General features: G+C 40.0%; 1 protein-coding gene across 2 annotated transcripts; it reads left to right on the plus strand.

Moving 5' to 3' along the window:
• Positions 1–404: 404 nt before the first annotated feature.
• GATM (glycine amidinotransferase) lies at positions 405–16,660 on the plus strand. Of its 2 annotated transcripts, XM_047075161.1 has the most exons (9): positions 405–517; positions 2,041–2,238; positions 8,436–8,631; positions 9,506–9,696; positions 10,662–10,799; positions 11,154–11,318; positions 12,754–12,817; positions 13,280–13,396; positions 15,666–16,660. In XM_047075161.1, exons 1-9 carry the CDS (start codon positions 449–451, stop codon positions 15,776–15,778), a joined length of 1,251 nt encoding a protein of 416 aa, XP_046931117.1. In that variant the 5' UTR covers positions 405–448; the 3' UTR covers positions 15,779–16,660. The 2 variants fall into 2 exon arrangements, with proteins under 2 accessions (XP_046931117.1, XP_046931116.1); XM_047075160.1 differs by lacking the exon at positions 405–517 and having other exon boundaries at positions 1,412–2,238.
• Positions 16,661–17,502: the final 842 nt, after the last annotated feature.

Genomic DNA, 17,502 nt, shown 5'->3' on the forward strand with positions numbered 1-17,502 from the left:
TTACATATGTAATCCAACTGGGCACATTTAAGGTACTTTTAAGTTTACTTCGTCAGAAGTCGCGTGCTGCTCCCCTTCCCCGACGCAGTGGTGGGCCTCCTTCGGCGGGCACGGGTGGGGCTCGGTTGCTGAAGCCAGTCGGCCGATTGACAAGCTAAAAAAAAAGCAAACACCGGGGGCTTGACCGGGTGCCACCGGCAGTCCCCTAACAGTTCCTAACTCGGGGCGGCCCAGCTCGCGGGCCAGCGCCACCCCCCCCCCCCCCCGGCCCCGCCACCTGTTCCCAGCAGCCAATGGGGCGCGCGGGAGGTGGAGGGGCGGGGCGAGACTACAAAAGGCAGAGGGCCGCGCGCCCCGACACCTCCTGCTGGCGAGCTCTCGGGAGGCTCGGACCGACGCGGCCGAGCACCGGGAACATTCCGCTCGTGGACCAGCCAGGCGCGGAGCGATGCTGCGGGTGCGGTGTCTGCGCGGCGGGAGCCGCGGCGCCGAGGCGGTGCACTACATCGGTTCTCGGGTGCGTGCGCCGCCCATCTCTGCCGGCGGCCGCGTGCGCGCCTTCCCTCACTTTCCCCAGCCGGCTTTGCTTGACAATGGTCCTCTGCTGCCCTTTGAATGCTCAGCTTCGAGAGCCTTTGCTGGCTGCCGGGAGCTGGGCGGTGCCCCTGGGAAAGCGGGACACGTTTTGGGGCCACACCCCGTGGGCACAGTTGCTCTCTGCGCACCTCCGGCCACGGTGGCCGTCAATGCAGGGGGCACCGCCCTCCCACCAGCACTGGGTTCGCTCCAAGGAGCTTCCGGCCCGGGGTGAGGGGCTGGGGGTGACACGTGACTTTTCTTAATACAAGGATCGAGTTATTGGGGTGCAGTGCCGGGGGTGGGCATAGAGTTGGAGAGCCTTCGGGGAAATGCGTGTGATGTGGGTGGGCAGGAGAGGAGGCAAAGTGAGAATCTGGGAAGGAGAGGGAGCAAGCAGGCCCACTCCAAGAGGAACATGGAGTCCTGAGTCGAGAGAGGAGCAAGTTCAGTCTGTAGCCAGACTTTCTGCCGATCCCCCACCCTCTTCTTGCCTGGTATGTAAGCTTGTGCTTGCAGACCCTCCCTGGCTCCTAGGACAGGAATAGCAGGGCAGTTTGGCTCCCTCCCGCAACTGCTTCCAGAACAGCTGTCACTCTCCCTCTTCCTTTGGTCCCCACCCTGGCTCCTCTCCTGCCTCCTTCCTAAGGCATTTAACGGAGTAGGATATAGATGGGAGGTTGGGGTGGGGCGGTGGGGGGGAGGGCAGTTGAAGTTTGCCCACTGGGTAAGGGACTCCCCTGTTCTAGATTTTATAGGCCCTGTATTTTCAAAAGTCTTTTTTGAAGTCCTTAGTTCTCCTTTCTTGTTTACATTTGTGCTTGGGTTAATCCTTATCTTGGCTAGGATACTCTGGACCATCTGTAAAATGAAGCAGATGGCACTTGGTCATTGTCAGAATTGAAGTGCCAAAGAGTGTGAAGTGTGTGAGCAATGCAAAATTTTTAGTTTGAAGCTGATTATTCTGAAAAATAAGGTTGTGTATGCTTCTATATTATAACTTGGGGGGGGGTTCTAATATTGATGACTTTTAATACTGAAGGGGAAAGGAGGCTACTTCCTCTAGCTGGACTTGGCAGGGAGATATGGAGTAGCTTTCTGTGGCTTTATAGGGATGGGGTGACCCATCATCTGCTGAAGGGTTGCTTAAAGCTTGATTAAAACTTGTTTGCAGAAATCCACTCTGAGATACAAATGGGGGGGTGATCACTGGGGACAGAATCTTCTGAGTGGCTTTAAAGAGTTATGCCAATTAATATGATAGATAAAAGGATAATGTACAAACAAGAAGGTAAAACTATGACCCCACTAGCCAACTATATACTACCTAACATCTTGGTTTACTTTCTCCTAAAGGGTTTTAAATGTCTATGTTATGTGGGGTTTCATTCCACCTCTACTTCCTCACCCCTCTCACCAAGTACTGTATGGGACTACGTAATAATCTTTTTTTGTTCTTGGAAGCTTGGAAGAACCTTAACAGGATGGGTGCAGCGAACTTTCCAGAGCACCCAGGCAGCCTGTGCAGCTGACGATAAGGCCACTGATCCTCTGCCCAAGGACTGCCCTGTCTCCTCTTACAATGAATGGGACCCCTTAGAGGAAGTGATCGTGGGCAGAGCTGAAAATGCCTGTGTTCCACCGTTCACCGTGGAAGTGAAGGTAAAGCAAGGATGTTCACATGTCTGAAGGGGGTTCACTCCTCACCTTGTGCAGGCTGGCTTCTGCTTCCATTCTCCTCTATAACTGCTTTCACTGCAGCCTACTCCACCCCTCTGAAATCCAGCCGTGATTTTAATTATCTTACTTGAAGTCTCTGCAAGTGTTTGATGCTATTTACACAAATAACCCCTTCCTTCCGATTCTGACAGACCTTATCTGGGGATGTAGTACTTTCACTATGCCTCACATCTTCCTGTCTGTAATGTTGGGTTTGAGCAGGATTTCACTCTGGCCCTCTTCTAGCTGTTCTCACAGCTTTGGTTCCTGCCTCCACTCTGGTCCAGATCTCTCTCCAGGCCAACATGTTAAATTCCTTGCTGGGTATTGCCATGGGACCTCAAACCTGGCACATCTTGAGTTCAACTGCCAGCCACTCTGTTAAACTGGACCCTTCTTCATTCCTTCCTTTTCATTTTTGGCATTCCTCTTCACTCACGCTGAAACATCAAAGAATCACCTCTGATTTCTCCTTCAGTCAGGTCCTCCACATCCTTTTTCTAAGATCTAACCAGTCTTTTGTCAAAAGCAACCTTGCCTCCATCCCTCTGCTGCTCCCTTTGGTCAGGATCTCATCTACTGCCTATTGCAGTTAACTCTTCATTGGTCTCCCTCATTTGCTTTTCTCTCCAAACCACCTTCCAGCTTCTATAAGAGTGAGTTTTTTAAATTTTCTTATAAGTGAGAGAGAGAGAGAGAGAGAGAGAGAGCGCATGTGAGCAAGAGAGAGGAGCAGAGAAAGAGAATCTTAAGCAGGCTCCATGCTAAGTGCAGAGCCTGAGGTGGGGCTTGAACCCACGACCCAGGGATCATGACCTGAGCCAAAATCAAGAGTCAAATGCTCAACCAACTGAGCCACCCAGGCACCCCTCAGGGTGATTTTTTTTAAACCAAAATTCAGTTATGTTGCTCATCCTGCTCCTATCATTCCTCTATTTCCCAATCTTCGACGTGTTCCCTCCCCCCCCATACTGCTCCAGATAAAGTTCTCATGGTAATCAAGATCATTCACAATCTGGTTCTTATCTGCCTTTCCAGGACTCTCCATTTGAGTCATTCGTTCATCTTAGAGATGTGTTAGAAAGACAGGTTAGCAGATGCCCATTCCTATTTGGGTTCCTCTCTGCTCTAATATTTCACCCTGGTTTGCAGAAGACTGTAAGATAATGATACAAGCAGCCAAACTAGACTGTTCCCCAAACAATCCTCATGCCTTTGCTCTTACTCAGGACTCTTCCACCTATGTGCCTGTACATCTCTTGTCTACAGCTTTTTTTTCTTTTACTTTTTTTTTCTTTTTTTTTCTTTTCGAGAGACAGAGAAAGAGAGATAGTGGGGGGGGGGTAGAAAGAGGGAGACACAGAATCTGAAGCAGGGTTGAGGCTGTGAGCTATCAGCAGCACAGAGCCCGATGCGGGGCTGGAACCCACAAACAATGAGATCACGACCTGAGCCAAAGCTGGACACCTAACCAACTGAGACACCCAGATACCCCTTTTGTCTGTAGTTTAAACCTACCCCCCCTCTTACTACCACATAGCTCTGATGGTACCTTCCACAAAGCCTTTCAGTGTTTCCCTGGCAACACGTAATATCTCTCTTTTAAAAACTCCTAGTGTTATCTGTGATATTCCTAAGGCCAGGCCTCTGTGGGTTGGTGTTCAGGTTGCATCCTGAATAAGGGAGTGCCATCCACATTGCAGACACAACTTGAGCTTCTGTTATAATGGGTTACAAATATATCTTCAATGTACTTAAATTCTTCTTGAATATTTACATTTTTATTTATAACATGGATTAAGGAAATAAGTTCTGTTACATCATTATCATCATCCTCAGAAATGTTGCCTGCGGTATACCAGGGCTCCAGAGGTATCAGCACATAAGAACTTGCTTTCTATTGAGACAGATAAGATGGTCATATAGAAACAAAGATTAAAGCTAAGTATCTTATGCTAACCAACTAACAGTTGAATTGAATGTCAGGAGAGCAACAACCAAATGCTGGATAGTTAGGAAGTCTTCTTGAAGAAAATGATTCTTTAATTAGACCTTGAAGACAGGGTAATAGAAAAAGTAATAACTTCTTCTAATTGTTATGAAACTACCTTTGGTTCTGATATTTGAAATTTGATGAACAGATTAATTTATGTATCATCCACATATTTTAGAAAGGCGTGATCTTTTTAAGTCTTTTCTTGCAGAGAAGTCCCATCCCTTAACCATTTTAATTGGGTGGAATTAAATTTCAAATTCAAGCAATAGTTTACCCTTTTACTTGTCTATGAAATTGTTGACTTCTGTACTATGTGATCTTATGAAAACAGACATGATTCTCAGACATGAGTTTGAGTTCTCTGTCATTTGTGGGAAGTGTAGCAGGCTGAAGTCAGGAGACCAAGACTGAATTATGTATTTCATTAAAAAGCTTGATACTAGTCTTGGCTAATCAGCTCTTTGACCTTGCGCAAGATTCCACAAATTTCTGGGCCTCAATAAAGTGAAGATATTAAGAGGTTTGCTATCTACCTAACAAGATTAAACTGAAGGTAAAAGGTTACATGCTAAGTATTTCAAGGGACAAAACCACACTTCATTACTGTTGCATCAATTTAGTTTTACATTACAAAAGTAATGTAAATGTGATGATTGCAGATATTACTAGCTTTAGCAGTATTGATTTTATTCATATGTCTGGTTATTTCTGCTTTATGCCACATACTGAACTAGGCATTGAGGGAGAGAATATTAAAGACATGCATGGCCCCTAGAAAGCAAGGCCTTAAGTAAGAGAGAAAGATGATTCAGATGTATTAATCAGTTTGGGAACAATGAAAGATAAAATTATGTATTAAACTGTTTATAGGCAATTAGAGCACAAGACATATTAGAAGACAAAAGGGCTAAAGAAATTTTATGGGAGTAAGGAATGTAGTTGTCAGGGAGCACAGTTTTTAAAAGCTCTGAAGCATTTTATTCTGTAAAATATAATGAATACTTTCCATCAAATATTTAGTTTTTGTTTTGCTTTTGTCTTTTTTAAATAAAGCTCTTGAGAAAGAACCTTTTATAAAATATAAAGTCAGTCAAGGTTAATGTAATATAAGTTTGCACCTGGATACATAAGAAGTTTCTATTGATATTTCTTAGCCTTCCAAAGATGGTATTTAAAATTCGTTTGGCAAACTCCCCCGAAGGGTTTTAGGCTCTGAAAACCTATAAAGTTTCTAGGAGTGCAGCCACATCTCTGCAAAGGATTATTAAAAACATCACATGCTAAGCATTTAATATAGTGTTTTTTATCTTGCAGACACTTGGTAAATGTTTGCTAACTCATTTAGCAGGGTTACAAAGGAAGTGTAAATAATTTCCAATTATCTCTTAGAAAATGTAATGCGCCTTGATCATTTGGACTTTGTCCAACCTTAGCCACAGTATTCATTACACAAGGAAACTCACACTTGTTCAAATAGCTGTTTTTCCCCAGGAAAGTTTAGTTTATATTTACCAAGGCAAGCTTCATTCTGCACAGTTACACAGAATACTTTGGAATGTGTCTGGCAGGACAACATGGCTATGCGTCTGCTGTGACCCAGTGTTACATTTTCAAAGGCTTCTTGTCCTTTCGTGGACTGTAAGAGATGTGCCTGGCATGAGAAGGAGAAAGTGGTGAATGGATGAGTAGTACCACGATGTGTCTGAGAAGAATATAAAGAGTCATTATTATCCTCTCCTTCTAGTGGCTGCTGCAGGACTTCCTAGGAGAAGAAAACAGTGGAATGCTTTTGTTTTTAAAAAGAGTAGATTGATCTTAAAAAGTATGCAAATTAATACTGATAATTTGACACTGATAATATTTTTCACAGGCCAGAAATTGAGCCTGTTGTTTTCCTATAGATCTTCAAAAGTAAAGCAAGTAACTAATCATTTAGACAAGGATTAGCAAACTTTTTCTGTATAAGGCCAGATAGTAAATATTTTAGGCTTTGCAGACCATAGGTTTCTGTCACAACCACTCAACTGTCAACTCTGCCAGTGTAGTACAAAAGCAACCCCAGACAGTATGTAAATGAGTGAGTGTGCCTGTGTTCCCATAGAACTTGTATTTACTTAAAAAAAAAATCTGGCCATGGATTTTAGTTTGTCAACCCTTGTTTTAGAGCCTCACTGGCATGCTCCATGTTTGTTAAAGACATGTTTTTGAGATTCCTTTCCTTCTCAAGCAGGCTCAGCTCCAGCCTAACGGATATGAACTTACGTACCAAACTAACAAGAGGCTGGTCTGCCTCCATATGTGTGATATTTATCAGACTGAGGTGGAAATGGAAGTAGAGACAGAAAATCTGGAAAAGACATCATCTTTGACATTAATGACCTAGACATCTACACACTCTGTCTCATTATCCAGTTCCCTTCTTCATAGCACTTACCACTATCTGAAATTGTCTGATTTGTGATGGAAACCTTATCTGACATGATCAGGACTGGTAGTTAATCAGTTATATAAGGAAGTATTTTTTAAACTTAAAATATATCGATGTATATCACTTTGCCAATCTTTTGATGAAAGGCCAAGGTTTTTTCTTAGCATATGGATCTTCCGATTGGAATTCTACTTCATCTGTCTTGATAAATTACATCCATATACATCATCTACATTTCCCAATGTATTTCTTTAAATTGATAACTTTGGCACATGCACAACAATCTGAATGAAGAATCCTTCTACATTTTTATATTTTTGGAAACCAATATTTTATAGTTGTTATGCCTACCCTAATTCATCAGTCATTTTTTTTATAAATTAAGCCTTTGTAAAGCATTTAACTGTTTTTCATTCAGTTGTCTCTTAAAATGCATATGACCCTTGGACACTTTCTAAATGTTAAGGATTTTTTTCAGCTGCCACAAGTGTGTGAATTCATTTAGCAGATCACTTTCTTCTATGACAAAAGGGCTTGAAGCAATATGAGAACTTGGATAGACTGGGGAGGGGAGAAGTGTGATTGTGGGGGGACATGTCTGCAGGGGAGGATAGGAGTACCAAAAGTAGACTTACACTGCTGCACCATATTGCCAGGTGCTAATTCTGTTGAATGAGAAAATCAATAATGGGTTTTTAAGAGAAACAAAGAATGTTTGAGAGCATGTCCCTAATTTTAAGGGGGCAGTGTCCTATTTTCCCACAAAATATCTTGAAGTGCTGTTTTCTAGATAGAATTCTGGGATGCATGGATAGCATAATTTTATCTAAGTACAAATATACTTTTGTTCTCTTATGCTCTTTTGTTTGTTCTCTTGATTTCATTGAGACTAACAGAGCACCTGGGTCCTGTGCTGTCTCTGAAGCTTATAAAAACTGGTCCAAGAAGATTCCAAGCCCATCTGAGGGCAGACATGCTGTGAATGGTAGGGCATGAGATTTCAGGCAAAGAGAGCAAAAGGTCTCAAAAAACATCAAGGAGGGGCGCCTGGGTGGCGCAGTCGGTTAAGCGTCTGACTTCAGCCAGGTCACGATCTCGCGGTCCGGGAGTTCGAGCCCCGCGTCAGGCTCTGGGCTGATGGCTCAGAGCCTGGAGCCTGTTTCTGATTCTGTGTCTCCCTCTCTCTCTGCCCCTCCCCCGTTCATGCTCTGTCTCTCTCTGTCCCAAAAATAAATAAACGTTGAAAAAAATAAAAAAAAATAAAATTAAATTAAAAAAACATCAAGGAAATTTAGAATTTTTTTTTAATTTTTAAAAAATGTTTATTTATTTTTGAGAGACAGAGCACAAGCAGGGTAGGGGCAGAGAGAGAGGGAGAGAGAGAATACCAAGCAAGCTCCATACTGCCAGCACAGAGCCCGACGTGGGGCTAGAACTCACAAACAGTGAGATCATGACCTAGGCTGAACTCAAGAGTTGGCCGCTTAATCAACTGAGCCACCCAGGTGCCCCAGAAATTTAGAATTTTTCATTCAACAAATACTGGGTTTTTTCCTAGAGAGTCAGTGTGCTCAGTACTGGGGATCAACACTAAACAAGACATGGTCTTTGTCTCATTGCCACTAAGTTATACAAATCATTGTTCACTGCCTATGCCCCTATCATGAGTTGTATTTTTCTCCTATAAGTATTACACTTAATTTCTTCTGCTTCTAGGCCAACACATATGAAAAGTACTGGCCATTTTACCAGAAGCACGGAGGCCATTATTTTCCCAAAGATCATTTGAAAAAGGCTGTTACTGAAATTGAAGAGATGTGCAATATTTTAAAAATGGAAGGAGTGACAGTGAGGAGGCCTGACCTCATTGACTGGTCGTTGAAGTATAAAACTCCTGATTTTGAGTCTACGGGTAAGTGATGTTGGATACCTAAACTGCTAGTCTTAATTTATAATTTCTTTCCTAATATGTAAGGAGAAAACTCAGATAATTTCTCAGAGATTCCTTTCTTTTAATAATCCTTAGAAACTTTAGAGATTGTTTAGGAACAGATTGGTTCTTTTTGATACGATTGAGATGCCCATATTCTAAACTCCATTATAAATCAGAATCTTCTTGAAAGAAGTTTTTCTAAACGCTGTGGTCATTTCCTTTCATAAGAATGGTGGATTCCATTTAAATCCTCAAGTACAGAAGTTAAGGGGGGGAACAGAAACATCCCCATTTTAGTTTTAACTGGCATTGCTACAAGACTGTTCTTGTGCCTGAGTTCAGTGTTCTAATTTACAGTGCTAGAAATGGTCCTTGGCCCAATTTTTATCTTATGGTACTGATATTCCCTGAAGAACTCTGTTTCTGTGTAGTGAGAAAGGAGCTTACAAAAGTGTGAAGACTTGGTGGTTCTAGATCTCTGAACAAGGACCTTATTACTTCATTTCTTTCCTTCTTTACTCCCTTCCCTCCCTTCCCTTCTTCCTTCCTTCCTTCCTTCCTTCCTTCCTTCCTTCTTTCTTTTTCTCTTTCTTTCTTTCTTTCCTTCTTTCTTTCCTTCCTTCTTTTTCTTTTTCTTTCTTTCTTTCTTTCTTTCCTAGCTTTGCCATCCCCACACAGAATGTTCACTATAGTATATATCACTCCATATATTTTTCCACTTGCATAGAAACATACACATACACATGCATATAGGTTTTTTGTAATTTTTTTTTAACCAAAAACTGGGATTCTATTACATAGACTTTTCTGTCTTGCATTACTGGGGTTGTTGTGGAACTTTTTGGTCTGATAGGTTTATATGGTGCGATGCCTCGAGATATCCTGATAGTTGTGGGAAATGAGATTATCGAGGCTCCCATGGCATGGCGTGCCCGCTTCTTTGAGTACCGGGCATACCGGTCAATTATCAAAGACTACTTCCACCGTGGCGCCAAGTGGACAACGGCTCCTAAACCAACAATGGCTGATAAGCTTTATGATGAGGTAAGACCCTAATTATAGGTGAGCCTATTAGTAAATTTCTCAATAATCCACAGAAAATGACAGAGATTCTCTGATACCTTGTATTTAGTATTCATTTCAGAAACTGAGAGTATCACCTACATTTTAAAAAAATGATGATTTTATAATGAAAATAAGATAAATAATATTATGACAATAATAGTAATTGTAATAATAGCTAATACTTATCTGGTGCTTACTGTGTGCTAGGCCTTGAGCTAAGCGCCTTTATACATCCTCAGTCCTATTTATTCTTCACAAACCCTCTGAGGGAGTAGCATCAATCATTCCCTTACCGGGAGGATAACTTGCCTAAAGGCACACAGCTATTCATTGGTGGAAACAAAAGTCAGTATAGTGAACTCCATTCTCTTTTCCAGAAAAACAGTTTGGTTTACAGGCCAAATTCACAGTAAAAGGAAGTATATGTCCCTTGTTAGGTCATTTATTATTTGATCATTTATAGAAAGAAAAAAAATTAAAAATTCTGTTTAAAGACAAATAAGTTGTGAATTCATTCCACCACACCAAATCAAATTTGGCAGGGATGCATGGCATCTCATTTTATGGTATGAGTTAGGCTCAGGACCAAATTCCTTTTCTAAAAGAACAGAATGACTTCATCCTGTTGAGTTTCAATATTGTAGATAGCTACATAAATCAATGCATGGGTCACGGAATATTTTCAGAACCATTACTACCTCTGTGCCACTTGCTTCTAAGTATCAGGAAATTACTGCCATGCCTAGTTTTTGGTTTTTATTGTCAGTTTGTTTTGATTTAGTTAGCAGGGGCCTACATCTTCCCCATGCATGTTTTAGTCTAAAACAGGGTAGTAGTATTTTGGGAAATGATGATGTTTAATTAATTTTCTTAGTAATGAATGCCCCATAAATACTTTCCTTATGAGCCAATTCATTGTATGTATTCATTCTTGTTCCAATCAGAATTACCCTATCCATTCTGTAGAAGACAGACACAAATTGGCTGCTCAGGGAAAGTTTGTGACGACTGAGTTCGAGCCATGCTTTGATGCTGCTGACTTCATTAGAGCTGGAAGAGATATTTTTGCACAGAGAAGCCAGGTCAATAAAAGCTGCCTCTTAAATTTCACACTTTATTATTATACCTTTAATTTATTATTTTATTACATTATTTACTTATAAATTATTGTATTTATTTATTTTATGAAAATATTTCATCTTAAATATTTTTATTTTATCTTTTATTAGTTTTTATTTTTTAAAGTTTATTTATTTCGAGAGAGAGAGCATGAGAGTGGGGCTTGATCTCATGAACCATGAGATCATGACCTGAGCCGAAATCAAGAGTCGGACACTTAACTGACTGAGCCACCCAGGTGCCCCATCCTAAATATTTTTAGTTATCTAAATACAGAACCAAATCTGTATAGATTTAGGTCTTCCTTTCATTTTTAGGTTACAAACTATCTAGGCATTGAATGGATGCGTAGGCATCTTGCTCCAGACTACAGAGTGCATATCATCTCCTTTAAAGACCCCAATCCAATGCATATTGATGCCACCTTCAATATCATTGGACCTGGTCTTGTGCTTTCCAACCCTGACCGACCGTGTCATCAGGTAAGGACATTCTTAAAACTCTGGAAAAGCAATAATCTAACAACTGACGTAATTACCACTTCTATTTTAAGTATTTCTATAGCTTCTAATTGTTCTAAATAACAAATTCAGCAATGCTCAACATTATGATGATCAAACATTGGATTGCCTATGGTGGATTCACTACAAGATATCCAACACTCACAAATGTACATAGTAGCCATGGTAATTAGCATAGTGTCATCAGACTTTGACTTTACTGCTTGCTGCTTTCAAAGCCTCAAGTTTGTGTGTCTGTGTGTTTTTATTGAACAGTGTATTATCCCCTAACTTGCAGCCAAGAGGCCACAGAAGCTAAGTTGCAAACAGAATGGTCCCTGCATGGCTGGGCAATGCCACGGGGCAGAGGGTGTCTTCCTCCCTCTCCAGTGGGTCAGGACCCCTTTGGCCAGCCCCACCTTGCAGGGAGGAGCAGAGCTGTTGCCCTGCATCTGGTCTGTCCCTGTCACCTGCAGCCTCCTACTTCTACTTGCCCCCTCCTACTTCCAGTTGGGTGGTGAGTGTTATTTGGTAGGTAGGCTGCAGTACACCACTATTTTACCATGTCACTGTTCATTTCTTTTTTTTTTTTTAAGTTTATTTATTTTAATAGAGAGAGAGAGAGGCAGGAAAGGGGCAGAGAGAGAGAGGGAGAGAGAGAGAATCCTAAGCAGGCTCTATACCAGCACCCCTAAGCCCAATGCAGGGTTTAAACTTACACACCATGAGATCATCACATGAGCCAAAACCAAGAGTCGATGCTCAACTGACTGAGCCACCGAGGTGCCCCTCACTGTTCATTTATATTCCATAGGTTTATATCAATGACCAAGATTATTTACTTGTTTCATTTTTAATATAATTTGTTGATGTACTAAGTGAGTATATGACCATAGGGATGACTAGGTTATAATAGGTCACTAAGGATAATTATGGTTTGGAAGTACATCCATAACATCTGTCTTCATGCCATGGTCATAGATACAAAGTGATGGACTATGGGTTTACCATAGTCACATTTTTGTTTTCTTATAACTAAAGAGTTAGGAAATATTTTCATTTTATTTAATGGGAATTTTTCAAGGAAAGTATCTTCAGTATTTTAAGATCTCTGAAACTTGAATAAAGCATGAGAATATTTTTAAAAGCTTTACCATTTCTGTTACTTTTTTTTTTTTTTTTACCTTTAACCTGGCAATAGGGGGATTTTATGCACATTTTTAATTGGGCTTCAGACAAAATCATTTCAAATGTTTGAAAATTTAAATTTCTTTATTTTGGCAATTGAAAAGACAGCATCTCAAAAAGAATTATTAATCACAAGGGCTATCAGAGATTAAGAATGATAAGAATAGCATATGTGGATTTAAACTTCTTTGGGGTTTATTTTTTGTTTGTTTGTTTTTTGGTCTTGCAGATTGATCTTTTCAAGAAAGCAGGATGGACCATAGTTACTCCTCCAATACCGGTCATCCCAGATGGTATGTTTACTGTTATACACTCACAGACCAACATGAGTACTTCATTGACTAAGGACCTTTCATCTATAGACAGCAGCCCAAATTTTAGCACTTTAGTGATAATGTTTCCCCAGGAAGGAGCAAACTAGCACTTGGGCCTATAGGTACAAGAGAAAGGCTGGGATTTATATTTTCAACTTCTTCCATAGAAACTGAAAGCAAGAAGATGAGAAAAATCAGTATAAAACATCACATAAAGCAAGAAATGAGTTTTTAAAGAAAACAAGGTGAAATCCAAATGTGTAATGGGTATAGATTGAATCATAACATTTATAGATAAATTGTCTTAAGATTAAAATAAAACTTCTCAGGGAAAGTGAACTACTGAAAGAATGGAGTTCACTTTAATATTCTTTACTTTGGAATTCTTGCTTTAAACAAAAATGGTAGCAGACATGATTTAACAGTTGTTGCTGTTTTTAGATCACCCACTCTGGATGTCATCCAAATGGCTTTCCATGAATGTCTTAATGCTAGATGAAAAACGTGTCATGGTGGATGCCAATGAAGTCCCAATTCAAAAGATGTTTGAAAAGCTGGGTATGTATGGTAAATGAAACATGTTGTCATACATGAAAGTGTTGAACCAGAAGAACTGAAGAAATTACATTGATAGGTCTGGTTCAATTTCTGTTCCTTTTGGAGGTATCAAGTTATTATTTCACACATGCACGGTATTTTTAACAATCATAATCTCAAAAGGTTGGAGCTGCATTCCAGTCTTCTCAGACACTCCCTTAGCAATAAGTTTATCAATCTTCTATGATTTATCTAACCTCCTGGTGCCCATGTATGAAGAATTACTCCTTTGAGATGAGCATATAGATTATGAAGTCCTTCCACAAATAAGAGATTGAATCATTAAGGGTCCTTTAAAAGTAATTTAATTGTCATTACATATTTTAAAGGACTTATAAGGGTACAGATATAGATGTGATTCATATGTGTGATAAGCACAATGAACAAAGTAATGACATGCAGTAGAGGGTGTCAGTAAATCATTCAGCTTTTTTTAAAAGAAATTACTGATGCTTTATTTTATTTTTATTATTTATTTATTTATTTTGAGGGGGGAGGGGCAGAGAGAGAGGTAGAGAGAGAACCCTAAGCAGGCTCTGCACTGCCAGCACAGAGCCCGACGGGGGGCTCGATCCCGTGAACCGTGAGATCATGACCTGTGCTGAAATCAAGAGTCAGATGCTTAACTGACTGTGCCACCCAGGTGCCCCTTTGAAATAAGAATCAGTTTTTGCTTGGGTGGGAGTTTACCTATCCTGATATTCAAAATTTAAAACAGTTATTCTAACACTATTGAGAAAACTGTTGAAAGAAAGGATGTTCATATGGCTATTACATAGAGTACAGAAGTATGTGTTTTTATCACTCTTCACATAAATGATGTATCCTAAGTGTCAAATAAAGCCAGGCAGTATAAATTTTTTTTTTCAACGTTTATTTATTTTTGGGACAGAGAGAGACAGAGCATGAACGGGGGAGGGGCAGAGAGAGAGGGAGACACAGAATCCGAAACAGGCTCCAGGCTCTGAGCTGTCAGCCCAGAGCCTGACGCGGGGCTCGAACTCACGGACCGCGAGATCGTGACCTGGCTGAAGTCGGACGCTTAACCGACTGCGCCACCCAGGCGCCCCAAGCCAGGCAGTATATACTTGTTGAAAGCGAGTCATGTTTTAATTCATGTCTCATATTTCAGGTATACTACTCAGAAGAAAGTATTTGCCCCCTTGACATATCCCTCTTTAATGTGGTATCTGTTCAAAAGGATTGGCCTGTCAATTGTAGATTGATCCCAATCAAATGATTTGATGTCTAATGCTATGCCACTTTTTTTATGGCTTTCATTAAATAGCTCAACTGCTTGGGTTCAGTTTCTTTGTCCATTAAGATTTTATTGTTTCTCAATATAAAATACTATTAAGAACCAAATATATGATTTATAATTTTATTTTATAATTTTAGGCACAGGTAACTTGTTAAAGCAAACTTTATCAAGCAACTGGATCCTCTCCAATTCAGGATGAAAATGGCTCTAGCCATCTGAATAAGACAGATATGTCTGTCTATCAGGACACATACTTGTGTTTAAAAGCCTACTCCTTACCCAAGCCCACTCCTTACCCCTTCGAAACCCTATTCTTACTCTCCAAAACCCTGCCCAGTCTCACTTTCTTAGGAAAGTCTTTTCTGATGGCTCCTGCTGCCTTCCTTCCCTAAATATACCAGTGGACTCTTTTGTGACTCTATAGCTATCTTTCCCCTCAAAATAATGAGTTTCTTGAGGGAAGAGAGTAGATTTTCTTTTTAAAACCCCATTATACTGAACACAACAGATTTCTTTCTAAATACCACTGGTTGACTAGGCCATGCACATCATAACCACATCAGTATAAATGGTGCCAGATTAAACTAATTGTCTGAGTGGATTTGGCACTTGTATGACCATACAACCCAGCATATTAAAATACAAGCTCTGTTCCGTTTTCTTAAGGTGGCCTCATAAAGTTAATCCTGTCAGATACATCCACTTATCCAACCTGTTGACTTGTGAATTGTCAATAGAATGAAATAGACTTCACAGTCACTGCTGACTTTGTGGTGAAGATTTTATATTAGCAGTAGAATAGATTAGATGAAATAGAATTGGTGACAATACAGTTGGAAGACTGTTTGGGGTTGGGATAGACGTGAGGATTAGAGACACAGGATTCCTACCCGTCTTTAGGCTTACTTACTATAGGAGAATCTTCACGGGAGTCCATCTAACTGACCACATGTCTCTCTTTTGATGCAGGTATCAGTACTATCAAGGTTAACATCCGTAATGCCAATTCCCTGGGAGGAGGCTTCCACTGCTGGACCTGCGATGTCCGGCGCCGAGGCACCCTGCAGTCCTACTTTGACTGACCGGGCCTGACAGTGCTTGCGACTTGGCCTCAGATAAATCTAGGAAGCTTAGGGATAAGGTTGATTCTCCCACTTTAAGAAGTGCATGAACTGTAGTGCTTTAAACAATCATATCTTTAACAGGGGTCTTAAGCCTGGTTTATTTTTATTACTTTTCTTTGATATAAGGAAAATAACTTGTGCTAGGTCTTACTCTCTACTCCTAAATTTATTTACAATTTGGCTTCAAGTATAAACATTTGGTGAATGTGTATTAAGACAAAAATTAGTCATTTCAGTAACTTGGCCACTAATATTTAACCATCTACCTCTGTTTTTAATTTTCTTTCCAAAAGGCAGCTTGAAAAGTTGGTCCTAATCTTATTTTTTTTCCTTTTTTCCAGACTTGTGAATGTTTGTATCACTTCTTTTTTCTAAATGAGAAAAAGACTTAGAATGTATACAGATCTTAAGCAGAAACAGATAATTGTCTCTTTTTTCTAATAAGGAATTTTAGTAATTCAAAAATTTTCATCTTTAAAAGATAACCTAGACTATGCAAACATTTTAAGTGAATTTCCCATAAATGTTTTTAATATTCTTATTTCAACATTGGTAATATTTGCTACTAAAAGCATTTTCATAAAACTTACCTCATTTCAAGTGATGTAGTTTAATCCTTTTCTCTGTCCAAATTTTACAGAAATATTTAGTGCAATAGGTTATAACTATCAGTTCCAATTCTAAATTTTGCTATCCAGTATCTAGTGGATACATTGCTTCTTTGATAATCTAAGCTTGGTTTACAGATGTGAAAATTATTTAAAGCACAGACTTTAAAAGCATTAAAATAACTAATGGAGGTAAAACCTACATGCAATGTAAAATAATTTTAATGTTGGGTTGTACATGTATTTTTATTCTAATAAACTTTTATGTTACAGAATTGATTCCATTAGAGTTTAGCATCGGTTTAATTATTTTAAACCTAACTAAATTATAAGAATGTGCCTTTAGGGACATAATTCTAATGCTCTGAAATAACATATTTATCCCCGGTAGATAATTTAAACTTAATACTTGTATTCAGAAATGTTTAGCAGAGTCAGATTTCATTCATTCAAAAATATCTGAATATCTTCTGAATATAAGGGACTAATCCTAGCCCTAAAAGTCTCTGTTCTCAAGATGCTAAATGTCTTGACTCATGACAAATCTGGGGGGGGTGGGAGGGTGGGCAAGATGTACTCTGAAGTGAGTCATAGGTTTCAGCCTTGCTGGTGCCAACAGCGTAGGCTCCTTTGTGTTTTGCTGTCCTTTTTCATACACCACAGAAACACCTATCAGTTCTGTACTTGGACTAAGAAATCCATCTGATCCTGTAGATTGACGCACACCTAGGGTATATATTCCCAGGTCTAAATACCACTCAGCAGTTCTATTCCATACCTCTCCACATTATCCTCCGTGGCTATTCCAGACCTTCACTGTGTTCTCTTATCTGATCTTAATGTTTCATTTCTCATGGAGAAAATAAAAGCTATCAAGTGTCAGTTCCCTCAGCTTTCCTGCCCCAGTCCCCTGCAGATTTATTTGTGATTTGCATTCACTGGTTAAAGTCCTTTCTCTCCTCGCCTTTATGGCTCAACTTCTAAAGGGAAAGGTCAGAACTTCATCTCCTCACTGTCTCTGCTTCTCAACCCTCTACAAAGAGACACTTCTTTCACTGCTGCAGAAAATGAGGT

This window comes from Lynx rufus, unplaced genomic scaffold, assembly GCF_022079265.1.
Source record: "Lynx rufus isolate CCGP_SWC_20201006 ecotype Redwood Valley unplaced genomic scaffold, mLynRuf1.p SCAF_13, whole genome shotgun sequence".
Taxonomy (NCBI): Eukaryota; Metazoa; Chordata; class Mammalia; order Carnivora; family Felidae; genus Lynx; species Lynx rufus.